The sequence below is a fragment of the Tupaia chinensis genome, unplaced genomic scaffold (assembly GCF_000334495.1).
Source record: "Tupaia chinensis unplaced genomic scaffold, TupChi_1.0 Scaffold000361_2, whole genome shotgun sequence".
NCBI classification, from domain to species: Eukaryota; Metazoa; Chordata; class Mammalia; order Scandentia; family Tupaiidae; genus Tupaia; species Tupaia belangeri.
The window spans coordinates 3,264,346-3,278,019 of NW_006159858.1; the positions used below are offsets into that span (position 1 = coordinate 3,264,346).

At 43.5% G+C, this 13,674-nt stretch overlaps 1 protein-coding gene across 4 annotated transcripts in view; it reads left to right on the forward strand.

Annotated features, from left to right (window-relative positions):
* Window positions 1-251: 251 nt before the first annotated feature.
* CASP10 (caspase 10) overlaps window positions 252-13,674 on the forward strand; it is a 44,716-nt gene continuing 31,293 nt past the window's right edge. For 2 of the 4 annotated variants that reach the window (XM_014589552.2, XM_014589553.2), the window contains exons 1-3: window positions 252-1,179; window positions 2,933-3,286; window positions 5,350-5,443. In XM_014589552.2, coding sequence (XP_014445038.1) covers window positions 1,172-1,179; window positions 2,933-3,286; window positions 5,350-5,443 — 456 coding nt within the window. In that variant the 5' untranslated portion in view covers window positions 252-1,171. The remainder of the gene's footprint in view (window positions 1,180-2,932; window positions 3,287-5,349; window positions 5,444-13,674) is intronic. The other 2 variants (XM_006153030.3, XM_027773639.1) reach the window with 1 other exon arrangement.

Consider the following 13,674-nt stretch of genomic DNA (forward strand, 5'->3'; position numbering starts at 1 on the left):
AAACCCTCAGTGGGCCCTGTGGGATCCGGCCCCCTCAGGCACTACGCCACCGGCTGGCCTGTTCCTGTCAGTTCTGCCTGCCATTGACTGATCGAGGCCCTGGCAAGTACAGTGGGCCCTTGAACTACGCAGAAGTTAGGGTTGCAGGCCACTCAGTCTGCGTGTAACCTTTGGCTTCCCCAAAACGTAAGCCCGGATAACCTACTGCCGCGGGCCAGAGCGGAGCAGAGGGAGCCCGCGCGCCCTGCCGGAGTTGCCCGGAGTTTCGATTCGCAGCCTTCGCTCCACCGCCCGCCCAGCCGCCGAGCCGCCGCGCAGCGCCGAGAGGAGGGACCGCACGCTGCAGGAACGCGCCTTGACCCCGGGAGCCAACACTTTCAGCTGCCTCTGCCAGGCACCCCGGGATCAACCCGCCGTTTAAGAACATATTTATCTTTAACTTCTCCACTTTTTTAGGGGGAGGAAATCTCTCTTTTTAAAAAAAGATAAATGTTTTGTTAGATTCTCCCCGCCTCCCAAAAGATCCCTATGTAAGTGGATCCGTGTCCTTCGAATCCATGTTGTTCAAGGGGACGGTGGTGTATCTTCAAAAGAGCTGATACCCCACAATTTCCACCTTTTTTGACTTTAAAAATGTTTAATTGTTGGCTGGCACGCGGGCTTGTTTTTAAAGGGCTTACGATGACTGACCACTGTTTCATGAGCCTGATTATTTTATTTTAAAGGTTGAGTTTGAGGAAAGATGGTTAGCAACATTGTGGCTTTCTTTTTGGATTTACCGAGGAGATTGTGACCCAAAGGAAAGGCTGGAGCTCTTCGTGGCTTGCAGGATCTTATTTCCAGGACCTTTGTCTCACCTGGGAAAATTCGGAGCTCAGCCCAGGAGAAGGGAAGTTCTAAGTTTGCCTTTAGGAGACGCTGTTTGCCAGAGTTAGCCCACGGAAAGGGGAGGGAAAAAAGATAGGCAATGTGACATCACAGGAAATTAAGTGAAATTACCGGACCAAGAGATCCAGCTTTCATTTCCTCAGGAACAATTCTTGAGTCCCCTTCCCTGCGCAGAGAACTTCCTTGGACCTCAGACCGACCGCAAAGATTGTAATTCTTTAAATCGTCGTTTACAGGCACTTTCCTGGAGAACGGGTCATCCCCAGAGGACTGGTGGAACTTGATGTGGAGGTATGTAAGGAACCACTCCCCTCCAGTCTCCGATCTTTTCTGCTTCATGCCTAGAAACTTGGAAAAACTTCTTGTCAGCAACTGCACTGTTTCTGCCTGGGTTTCCTTGCGGTGCCAGGGAAATGAAAGTACAAAACCAGGAAGGCTCCGCCAGAGCCTTTTACCAGCAGAAGTAGAGCCCACGACCAGAAAGCTTGCGAGACTCACGAAAGGTAGAGATTGGAATATTCAGGAAACCACCCGGTCAGTGGCCAGTGTGGGATGCGTTAGAATAGGAAGGTGAGTCTAGGAAAAACCGGTGGCTGCTCCTCAGGACCGGAGGGCAGCTCCTTCGGATGATCACATTGAAAAAGGCCTTTCATTTCGTTTTCATTTTTCTAACAAAAGTAATATCTGTTCATTATATGAAATTTGAGAAATTCCGATGGGAGCCCAGAAGAAAAATTATATTGTATATACCACCTCGATACCGCTCTTTGTTGGTGAGGCGTTGATTTTTTTGGTGGTGTTCCTTCCTTAAAAAAATATTTTCCTGTTTCTAAGAATAGCCAAGTTCTGCATAATGAATATACCTCAAGGCTTTCTAAAATGAACACTATTACAATGAAAAATTAAAAAAAAATTAATCGTCAGGGCATGTGCACTTGCCAGAGAGAGAGAGAGAGAGAGGAGAGGGAGAGAGGTAGAAGGCACCCCCAGTAGGGTGTGGTTGCACTGCAATCCCTTGTCCTCCATTTCTTTATCCTGTCAGGACTTTGGGCACGCACACATGCGCATGTGCCTGGCATGTTTTATCAAGGAGTCGGTTGGAGATTGGAACCGTGTTCAGCCATTGGGGTCCCTTAACCACCATAGCTACAGACATCGGCCCTACAATGAAAATGTTAGCAGCGCATTGCTCCTCTGATTGGAATGGAATGGAATGTAGAGAATACTGCAGTTTATGAACGGGTCAGCAGAAACGTTGATCTTTGTATGTAATTCCTATTGTTAAAAGAAAAAGAAATCAGCTAATTTAACAGAGTGGAGTTTTAATAGAGCAAATCTTAACACAATTTAAGTTGGACAGTTGTCCCCAGACTTCTGGACAACTCTGACTAGCCTCGTGGTCAACTTGGCCCTTTAAGTGGGCAGAACAGGAAAGCGAGGTGTGCACTGAAAGGGAATGTGTCGTACTATACTGAAGTAAGTCATTTAGCCTAAAACTACCTTTTTCTTCTGGGGTCGAGGATCATGGCTTTTCTTTCTGTGAAAGGGAATTAGCAATCTGAAGTTAAGGACATAACAAACATCCTCAGAGGAACCTCACTGTCCTTGGACTGGTAAACACTACAGAAGAACAATTCTCTTGGCCCCCAACCCAGACTGCTTTATTTCTAAAACATAAAGCACAGACCTAAGCGTTATTTTTGCCATTTGGTGGAAGTGGATTTTGGATTTAAGAGCCCTGACCAGGCTAACAGGCCTTGGAGAAACTGTGCTCTATCGTCTTCCCTCTAGACAGTCTCTCACAGAGGATATTTTCATCTGGGAGAAATCAGGTTAACCTTCAAGGTAACTTACAAGTATTGGGGTGAAGCTTTCTGCTTACTTGTTTTTGAAGTAGCCTTGTAGTAATTTTGATTTTTCACCACGTCTAGGAAAGTCTAATGCCCGAAACAGAGAAGGCCAGGATTGGGTGAAGGCTCAGAAAGTCGGGGTGCTGTGTGTCTTTGCCTCCTCATGCCCCGCCTCACTTCTCTGTCTCTTTCAGGCTGGTCCTAGCACCTCAAGGTCAAAGTCTGACTTCTGGTTCAGATGAAAACAGTAAAATGACCTTTCGTGAGAAGCTTTTGAATATTGACTCAAACCTGGGGGTCCAGGATGTGGAGTGCCTGAAGTTTCTCTGCCTAGACTTCATCTCCCAAAAGAAACTGGAGAAGTCCAGCTCAGCCTCGGATATTTTTGATCATCTCATGGCCGAGGAGCTGCTCAGTGAGGAAGACCCTTTCTTCCTCGCAGAACTCCTCTATATCATCAAGCAGAATTCCCTGCTGAGGCACCTCAACTACACTAGAGAGGCCGTGGAGAACTTGCTGCCTACCCGAAGGAGGGTGTCTCTGTTCAGGTGAGGAGGGGTCTGTGATGGACACAGAAAGCCTTTCTATCTGGTGCCTTCTGCTCATTGAGATTCAAAAGAAAGCTGAAATGTAGATATTTTTCTTCTTTTTTTTTAAAGTGTATTTATGTATTTCTTCTGTGAGAGAGACAGAGATTCAGCACCCCCAATAGGGTCTTGATATTGCAATCCCCAGGCTTCAGCCAGCCCTGGTCCTGCCCACATACATGGACATGCATGTATTCTGAATATTTAGAGAGATCTTTGTACTTCAATGGGCAATCTTCCCATGGGGGATTACCTTGAAAAATGTTGTATTTCCCTGCTGTACCACCATCAAGTTCTTTTCCTATTTTTTTTTTAAGAATTGTTTATTTAATTTTATTTATCATCATCATTATTATTATTTTAAATTTGACCAGAAAGAGACAGAGAGAAAGAGAGAGGGAAAGTGAGAAAGCAAGCTGCTACGTCCAGGACTCAAACCCAGTAGAGTATGTGGGAGTCCAGAGCTTAACCGCCACATTGCCTGCTGGCCCCTGAGTTCTTTTTCTTATGTATTGATAACTCTTTGGATAATAAATTAGGAAATTCTAAACCAGGAGATTCTTGGCCTCAGATGCTAATACAATGAGAGGTTGAGAAATCAGTAGAGCGCCAAAACCCAACTCTGGGCCCACAGGTGGCTTCCCTTTGTTTCTTCTGTCAGTGCAGCTTGCTCAGTATAGCAGAGCCTGGACCTCCCCTGGTTCCCAGCCTCTACTCTCACACACAGTTCTTCCTCCTGGGAGTTATGGTGAGGCTAGCCATATGCAGGGGTCTTGAGGAGAGAATAACGCACTCTTGGAGCCCAGTAGGCAAGATGAAAAAGAGACATGTCTCTGGGATAGGAAGGGACATCATTATGTCATGTCCCATTACAGATTTTTGTTCATTTTTGGGTGGAACACAGAGAGGTAAAAATATAGGCCGATTGCCCAGTTAGGTGAATAAGTTATCTTAGTCCCTTACTGTTGTGCTTATAGAAACCCCTGAGATGGGGTGATTCATAAGCATAGAGGTTTATTCAGCTCCTGGGTGGGTGGTCTGAGACCAACTACTGCTGAGGCTGCAGCGTGGCAGAGGACAGGATCTTGCACAGAGCAGCTGTCTGTAAGTTTCTGCCTATTCTGGGTTCCTTTTCCCTCTGTTAAATCTACCAGAACCTGGTAGATTTAACCTACCCTGTTGAGGCAGCCCTGCCCTAATGACCTTATCACACCCAAAGGCCTTACCTGGGGATGCCATGAAGAATTAAGTTTTCACTTAACATGTTTATAATACACCAAGTCACAAACTCATGAATTTTGGGGGGGACACCCAAATCTTAGCAATTGGCACCATGATCTCCGATCTTGGGTCAGACCTTAGATACCAGAGTTTTAGACTGTCCGCTGACACGGTGTCTGCATCAGGGAACCTCAGAAAGAGGAACTTTCACAGGGTATTTTATGACACTTGGCCCTTGAGCTGGCTCCCAGAACCTGATCTACCTTTGGACAGTGAAAGAAATGATAAGTTCTGGAAACCCATACTTCTACTCTGCCTGTGAAATACCTGAGGGCTTATCTCTAGCATACCAGGGAGTTAGTGTTGACTGAAATATTCAGTTTTTCTGCTTGTGGATGATATGGCTGTCTTGGAATTGGGGTAGTTTTCTTTCTTTTTGGATATATGGGGACTGCGTACATTGGCTGGTATTAGGTCCTCTCATATAAGCCTGGATTTCAAGAATGGAGTCAGGAGATGGGAGGGCATGTCAGAAATGTGTTTTATGCCTTCCTGGTGTGATGGAAAACAGCACTAAACCTGGAATCGGAAAGCTGGCCTTATGGCCAACTGTCTTGTCTTAATTTAAACAGGTCACTTAGAAGCTCAAGGTCTTGTTTTTGAATCTATGAAATGGGATTAATAATTATCCACTCACAGGGTTAGTCATTTAAATGATAGATAACATTTGTACAAGCATCTGACTTACCATAGTGTCCTCCGTAAGTGTGAGGCTTTAATGTCATTTGGGGTATATGTCTTAGAAACCTGCTCTACGAGATATCAGAAGGCATCGACTCAGACAACTTAAGGGACATGATCTTCCTTCTGGGAGAAAAGATTCCAAAAAAACCAAAGGTGAGTGTGTTAAATAGAACGGGGTCTAAGTGAGTCCTGGCTTAATCAATGATGAGGACGATGTTGGGAAGGGTTTTCAGGGAGGCTTGTGTTTTGGGGGAGGCCTCATACAATGGTTAGGAATGCTAGTGTCCGATGGACCTAGATTCTAGCCCTGATGATAGGGGGTGAATGATCGAACCTTTTTGAGTCTTATATGTCAAATTGTAGATAACACTACAATTCACTTTGGGATTTGGGTAAAATTAGGTGAAATAATGTGCACAGAGCATTCGCACGAAGCTGGGATTTGGCCTAGTAACATGCAGGACACATTAACGTGTTATTGACATGTTATTGACATCCACTGTGTTTTATGTTTGAGAAATATTCAGGGCACAGGAAACGAGGAGGGGATAAACAATGGTGATATGGGAATTATTTATTCATTAGCAACTTTACTGAATTCTTTTTATAATTGTTAGAGGACTCATACATCCACCAGAAAGAGAAATAGAAAGCATCCCCTAGTGGGGTATGGTCACAGCACGACCTGGGGAAGACCAATTCTCCTTACTCAGTTTCTTCCCGTCAGGACTCTGGACAGGCATACCGCCTGTTTCTCAAAGCACCATGGCCAGGATTGTAACTTTGATTGGCCATATGGGATCCCGCTCCCTATGCACCATGCAACGGCTGCACTACTGGGCCAGTCTGTTCATTATCAGCTTTGGATGAGGTTTATGAGAGAGCTCAGGTGTCCTTTTTAGGGGTTTTTGTAGTGTCTCCCATATAAAATTTCTGTGAAAATCAAGTGAGACAAATGCTTGAGGATATGCTTCGTAAAGGACTATCCAGGTATTTTAAATTAACAGTAATGTTTTAAATGTTAATACAATTGTCATCTGCTAATATTATTGCTACATTGGTTACAGTGAAAGGCAGGACAATAGTTGTGTGTCTATTTTCTAGGCCTCAAAACTTTATGTATTTTTCTTTGACTCTAATAACTTGTGACAAACAAGTTAGTTCATTTGAGGAGGGAGACATTTAAAAATTTTACTCTTTAACATTGCATTACTCAATGCTATTTTTTTAAAAAAAGTATATTTTTTAGAGTTATTTATTTTTAATTTAATTTATTCTTTTTAAATTTTGACTAGAGGGTGACAGAGAGAAAGGGAGAGTGAGAAAGCAAGCCACCAGGTCTGGGACTCAAACCATGGTTAGCCATGTAGGAGTCTAGCACCTTAACCACCATGCCACCTGTTGGCCTCTCAATGCTATTTTTATTAGATTTTTAGTTATATAATGTTTGATAATGCAAAAGAGCACATGTAGCATGGATGGAAGTTGTGAAATGCAGCAATGAAGTGAACAGCCAAGGCCCCACGTGCGACCACACCACAATTCTCCTCCTCCATTCTCCTCTCAGGATTTTGGGTATGCATGCACATATACCTGGTTTGTTTTTCAAGTTGCTGGGTCTGGGTCTCGAACCATGAAGTTGACCATGTGGGATCTAGCTGTCTTAACCACCACACCACCAGCTGGCCCAGCTACCATCTAATTTCTGAATGGGAATAGCAAAAGGCTCCTGAGCCTACATATGTAGTCCTCCTGGTCAACTGTTACTGACAAATAGCTTTTTTAAAAAGTATATTTATTTCATGAGAAGAAGAAAGAGAGAGAAGGACCTCCTAAAAGGTCTTTATGTCATGACCTACCTCAACCTCAGCCAGCTTGGGTCATGGCGTGCTCATGTGTCCCTGGTATCTACAGGGACACCCAGGGACAGGCTAACATCACAGATTGTTGTGTTACCACTGTGCCACCACTGCTGGCCCTGACAAATAATTTAAAAAGTGTTTATCACTGAGGAATGGAAGCCATTTTCCATGTCAAATGAGCACTAAGTTAGTAATTCACGAAATATCTTTCCTGGTATCAGGGATATAGTTCTGAGCAGGTTAATCAAACCTGAGCAAGTTATTTCTATTTTGGCCAAAACCTTTGAGTCATTTTCCTCCTTTTAGAGTCCTCAGGGATTTCAGCCTCTACTGTTCTTCTGATTGGTCACTCTGCCTCTAGCCACCAGGTCTGGGACTCAAACCATGGTTAGCCATGTAGGAGTCTAGCACCTTAACCACCATGCCACCTGTTGGCCTCTCAATGCTATTTTTATTAGATTTTTAGTTATATAATGTTTGATAATGCAAAAGAGCACATGTAGCATGGATGGAAGTTGTGAAATGCAGCAATGAAGTGAACAGCCAAGGCCCCACGTGCGACCACACCACAATTCTCCTCCTCCATTCTCCTCTCAGGATTTTGGGTATGCATGCACATATACCTGGTTTGTTTTTCAAGTTGCTGGGTCTGGGTCTCGAACCATGAAGTTGACCATGTGGGATCTAGCTGTCTTAACCACCACACCACCAGCTGGCCCAGCTACCATCTAATTTCTGAATGGGAATAGCAAAAGGCTCCTGAGCCTACATATGTAGTCCTCCTGGTCAACTGTTACTGACAAATAGCTTTTTTAAAAAGTATATTTATTTCATGAGAAGAAGAAAGAGAGAGAAGGACCTCCTAAAAGGTCTTTATGTCATGACCTACCTCAACCTCAGCCAGCTTGGGTCATGGCGTGCTCATGTGTCCCTGGTATCTACAGGGACACCCAGGGACAGGCTAACATCACAGATTGTTGTGTTACCACTGTGCCACCACTGCTGGCCCTGACAAATAATTTAAAAAGTGTTTATCACTGAGGAATGGAAGCCATTTTCCATGTCAAATGAGCACTAAGTTAGTAATTCACGAAATATCTTTCCTGGTATCAGGGATATAGTTCTGAGCAGGTTAATCAAACCTGAGCAAGTTATTTCTATTTTGGCCAAAACCTTTGAGTCATTTTCCTCCTTTTAGAGTCCTCAGGGATTTCAGCCTCTACTGTTCTTCTGATTGGTCACTCTGCCTCTACTTCTGGGGATTCCTTTCTCCCAAAGTTTGACTGTGGGCTTCTCGGGGATGAGGCCTAAGTCTTGCTCATCTTTATAGCCCCAAAATCTTGGGAGTCTGCTATAAACGGTGCTCAGTTGAGCTGAATGAAAGTGTGAATGAATGAGAGGATGCCATCTTCCCTCTCCTCTTTCTTTCATTTTTTTTTTAACTTTTTTTTTCTTTTTTTTGGAGAGTTTTTTGCCATAGGGCGCGTGCGCTCACCAGACAGACAGAGAGAGACAGAGAGACAGAAAGCGAGAAATCACCCCCCAGGGGGGATGGCCACGCCGCAATCTCTTCTCCTCCATTCTCCTCGGGATCTTGGGCATGCACACACACGTACCCGGTGTGAGTTTTAAGCCACCGGGTCTGGGACTCGAACTGCGGTCGACTACATGGGAGTCCAGCAATATAGCCATTATGCTAACTGCTGGTCCCTCCCCTTTCTTTCTGAGAAAGCTTCCTGAACCCTTTCTGTTTATGTGCTTTTACAGTGACTAGCCAGGGACATTAGTGGGATGAACAGAAGCCCCCGATGGGGGCGTGCATCATTCTCAGGGCTGTTGCTCCTCAAAATCGATGAATTTTATTCCTTAATCATCCTTGAAGATCTGTGCTTTTGTTTTTATACTTCTTTTTTTGTGTACTTTTTTCTTTTATTTTTACCTTTTTATTGTTAAACAAAGCTGACAAAAAGAAGGTATAGAAAAATGGCCAGAAAGGGGCCAGTTATGTGGCTTGCTGGTAAGTGTGGCTGCCCCATACGGCCAACAGGCAGTTGAGTTCCGGTCCCGGCAGCTTGAGAAACATGATGAGCTCATTTATGCGTGTGCCCAGAGGAGGGTGAAAGGAGGAACAGAAGGAAGAAGGGGATTGTGCTGAGACCATTCTCCATGGAGGTGTGCTTTCCTCTCTCTCTGTTGAGCACACACACCCTCTAGCAAAAATATTAAAAAATAAGAAAAAGAAAAAAGAAAATGACAAAGCCCCAAACATTCAGTTTGGTGTATTATTTAAAGCTAATGCTCTTAAAACCACCATTCAGGTCAAGAAATTAAATTTTTGCATTAGCAAAATGACATAGAATAATGTGCCATTTGAACTTTCTCCATGTGCTCTTGTGTTGAGTGCTTTCAAGACAAATGAATAGATAGGAATTTAAAAATTAAGGGAAAACAAGTAAGAAAGAAAAAAAAGAAAAAAAAAAGCAATAGAATTTTTCCAGCTAATCCAGAAGCCCTTCCATTTGTCCCATCCAATTACAGCCCTTTCCTGGCCCCTAGTAGTAATCTCTTGCATAGAACTATGTTAATAGATTTCTTTACAGATATATCACTCAACTGGTCACCATCTAGACCTCAAATTAAGTCTGCCCCAGTTTTCTCTTTCAAGCATCTTTTTCTTTTTTTCCCTTAGAGACTTTTGCTATTTGGCATGTACACTCACTGGAGAGACAGACAGAAAGTGAGAAATCACCCCCCAGGAGGGATGGCCATGCCATAATCCCTTCTCCTCCATTCTCCTTTTGGGGTTTTGGGTACACACACACACACACACACACACACACACACACACATCCTACGTGAGTTTCAAGCCGCTGGGTTCCAGACTCACAGGGGTTGGCCGTGTGGGAATCCAGCGATGTAATCATTACACTATCTGCTGGTCCCTCCAGTGCCTTAATCTGTAGGCTTCTCCCCTCCCCTCGCCTCAGCTTTCTTTTGCAATGTATCTGTTGAAGAACCCCAGGGCAGCAGTCTCTTCCCAGTCTGGGTTTTGCAAGCTGTCACTCCTGGTGCAGTTCAGCATGTTCCTCTCCCTGTCCTCTGCATTTCCTGCCAATGGCCTCTGGATCCAGAGGTTTCATCAGACTCAGGTTGAATTCTTTTGCCACGACTATAGGTAGTCCTGTGCTGTATCCTATCATCGGGGGGTACGTGATGTCTGATTTTCTCTCTCTTTTGATGTGAGTGACTGTGGATTTTCAAGTTTTAGATGTTAATTCTTTGAAGGTTGCAGAGCGGAGATATAAAAATGGAATCATTTTGTTTTCCCCCTTATCTATAGTTTGGGTACTCAGTGATACAATTTATATTTTAATCTTTGATTCTTACCAAGTTTTTAAGCTAATTAACTGTTTTTCTATCAGTCTCTCAAGATGACCAACTATAAAAATAAATAAGTAGGGGCCGGCAGGTAGCATTTAGTTAAGGGTGCTAGACTCCCACGTGGCTGTGGTTCAAGTCCTGGACCTGGTAGCTTGCTTTCTCTTTCTCTCTCTCCTTCTCTCTCTCTCTCTCTTTCTATCTCTTGCTCTGTCCCTCTCTGGTCAAATTAAAAAATAAGTAAATAAATAAAGTTAAATAAAATAATTCTTTAAAAATAAATAAATAAATATAACTCTTTGGATTTAAACATAATCAATTATTAATATTATTTTAGTTTTTGCTACAGGGAGTGTGAGCCCATTAGGGAGAAGGAAAGTAAGAAATCCACTTCCCCCACTTCCAGAGACTGGAGTCTCCTCCAATCTTATCAGGATTTGGGGCACACATGCATGCATGTCCAGTATGATTTTCAAGCCGCCTGGTCCAGGACTCGAACATCATAGTTGGCCATATGGGATCCAGCACCTTAACCTCCACACCACCTACTGGTTGTCCATTGCAATTATTATCTTTATTGAAATTTACATTTCCTTTTTTTGCCCAATAAGAGCCTCTTCAAGCTAGTTCCTAAGTCATTTTGACATGACCTCGTAGTTTTTTCTATCTCCCAGGCTTATTTTGTATATTTTCTGCCCAGTCCTGCAATTTATCATTTTGTCAAAAAGTCCTGGCTTATTTTGATGAGAAATTTTATTTCAAGTCCACAAACTAGGTGCTCTGGGGATACTCATTGCTTATGGGTTGATAATTGCTTCTAGTTTTTTTTTTTTTTTTTTTTTCCCACTACAAAAGATACAGCTAGGAAATGTGTGTGTGTGTGTATTCGTGTATTTAATACAAAATATCTCTTCAGTAAATACTTCTACTTTGGGGTTAACACCTTACCCTAGAGGTTAAGGGTGCCAGATCACACATGGCTGAATGTAGTTCTTATCCTAGCCCTGGTGGCTTGGACACACCGTGGCTGCATGTGCGTGTGGGCCCAAACCGGGGAGGAGGGATTCTGACATGACCACACCCCACTGGGGGATGCTTTCTCTGCCTTCTTCTCCCCGTGTCTCTCTGTCTCTCTGGTGCATGCACATGCCCTCTAACAATAAAAGATATTTCTATTTTTGGGGCCAGCATATGGCATGGTGGTTAAGGTGCTGGACTCCTACATGTCTGACAACAGTTTGAGTCCCAGACCTGGCAGCTTGCTTTCTCACTTTCCCTCTGTCTCTGTGGTCAAATTAAAATAATAAATAAATAAATAAATCTTTTAAAAAGATACTTTTTTTCCATTTAAAATTCAAGTCTGCTAGATTATTATTTAATCTCTTCTATGTTATAACTGTGTCTCCTTTTTTTCACACTGAGAATCCTGGTTCTCATACCATTATCAAATTAGAATGTTATATTATTACTCGTTTTATTTCATGTTACACCTATGGCAGCTTCAGAGTATCAACAGTCATACTTTAATCACCAATGCGATTACACACGGTAGTCAGAAAGTTTATTTTGCATTTGCTCTACCTGTTCTTTCTCCATCTGTGCAGTATATCTACCTCAGAGCATGTAGCTATCACATATGCACACTCTCTTTTATTTATTTATTTCAGAGATTTTTTTTTGCTACAGGGCATGTGCACTTGCCAGAGAGAAAGAGAGAGACAGACAGAAAGCAGGAAATCACTACTTGGGGGAAATGGCCACGCTGTAATCTCCTCTTCTCCGTTCTTCTCTCAGGATTTTGGGCACGCACGCACACGTGCCTGGTGTGAGTTCCAAGTAACCAGGTCTGGGACCTGAACTGTAGATGACCACATGAGAGTCCAGCACCTTAACCACTATAGCACCCGCTGACCCCTACTTTTTTTTTTTGGAGAGAAAGAGATTTTACTATAGGGCACATGTGCTTGTTGGAGAGACAGAGATACAGAAAGTGAAAAATCACTCCCCAATGGGGGATAGCCAACTGTAGTCCCTTCTCCTCATTTTCCTCTTGCGATTTTGGGCACGAATGCACACACACCCAGCGTGAATTGAAGCCACTGGATCTAGGACTCGAACTGCAGTCGACTATGTGGGAATCCAGTGATGTAACCATCATGCCATCTGCTGGTCCTGCTACACTTCTTTTAATCTTCTTTCACTATCCGTTCTACAAATATGTCTATATATACATATCTATAACTATATACCCTAAGGGTTCAAGCATTCTTAGAGAATTAAAGAATCAAGAGATTTTGCTTTAGAGAATAACTTTGTATAAAGTATTATAGGGATATTCCTCTCCTGCCACACAATTCTGGTGCTCATATTTGCAGTCATGCAAAGCAATTACCTGCTGGCGTGACAGCTTTTACCTTAAATGCAGAATTTCTCCATGTTGGAGGGGTTTGGAAAGTTCTCTAGGTGATTCTGATTTTCCAGTGTCTGGGTTTATAAAGTGAGACCACCTCCCCCCACTTGTGCTGTGGTCAGAAGTCCTCATTCCCTGGGCTATGTGGAGTATGGAGTGAGGGGTAAAGAAGAGAGCATTTGTGGGAACCAACAGTTAGCGTAATGGCTATGTCGCTGGATTCCCACGTAGTCGACCACGATTCGTGTCCTGGACCCGGTGGCTTAAAACTCACGCCGGGCGCGTGTGCATGCGTGCCCAAGATCCTGAGAGGAGAATGGAGGAGAAGGGATTGCGGTGTGACCATCCCCCCTGGGGGGTGATTTCTCGCTTTCTGTCTCTATGTCTCTCTCTGTCTGTCTGGCGAGCGCACGCGCCCTACAGTGAAAATCTCTCCAAAAAAAAAAGAAGAGAGCATTTGTTTAAGGAGTCCTTGATGTGCTCAACACCAAGATAATGGTTTTCCATTTAGAAAAGCTGGGGAATTTTTTTTCCATTCTCTTTTTTATTTTTAAAGAATTATTTTAATTTGTTCGTTATTTTTAAAATTTACTATAGAGCATGTGTGCTCACCAGAGAGAGACAGAGACGGATAGAGAGAAAGCAAGCTACCAAATCCGGGACTCAAACCATGGTTGGTCATGTGGGAGTCCAGCCCCTCAACCACCATGCCAACTGCTGGCCCCAATTGTTTG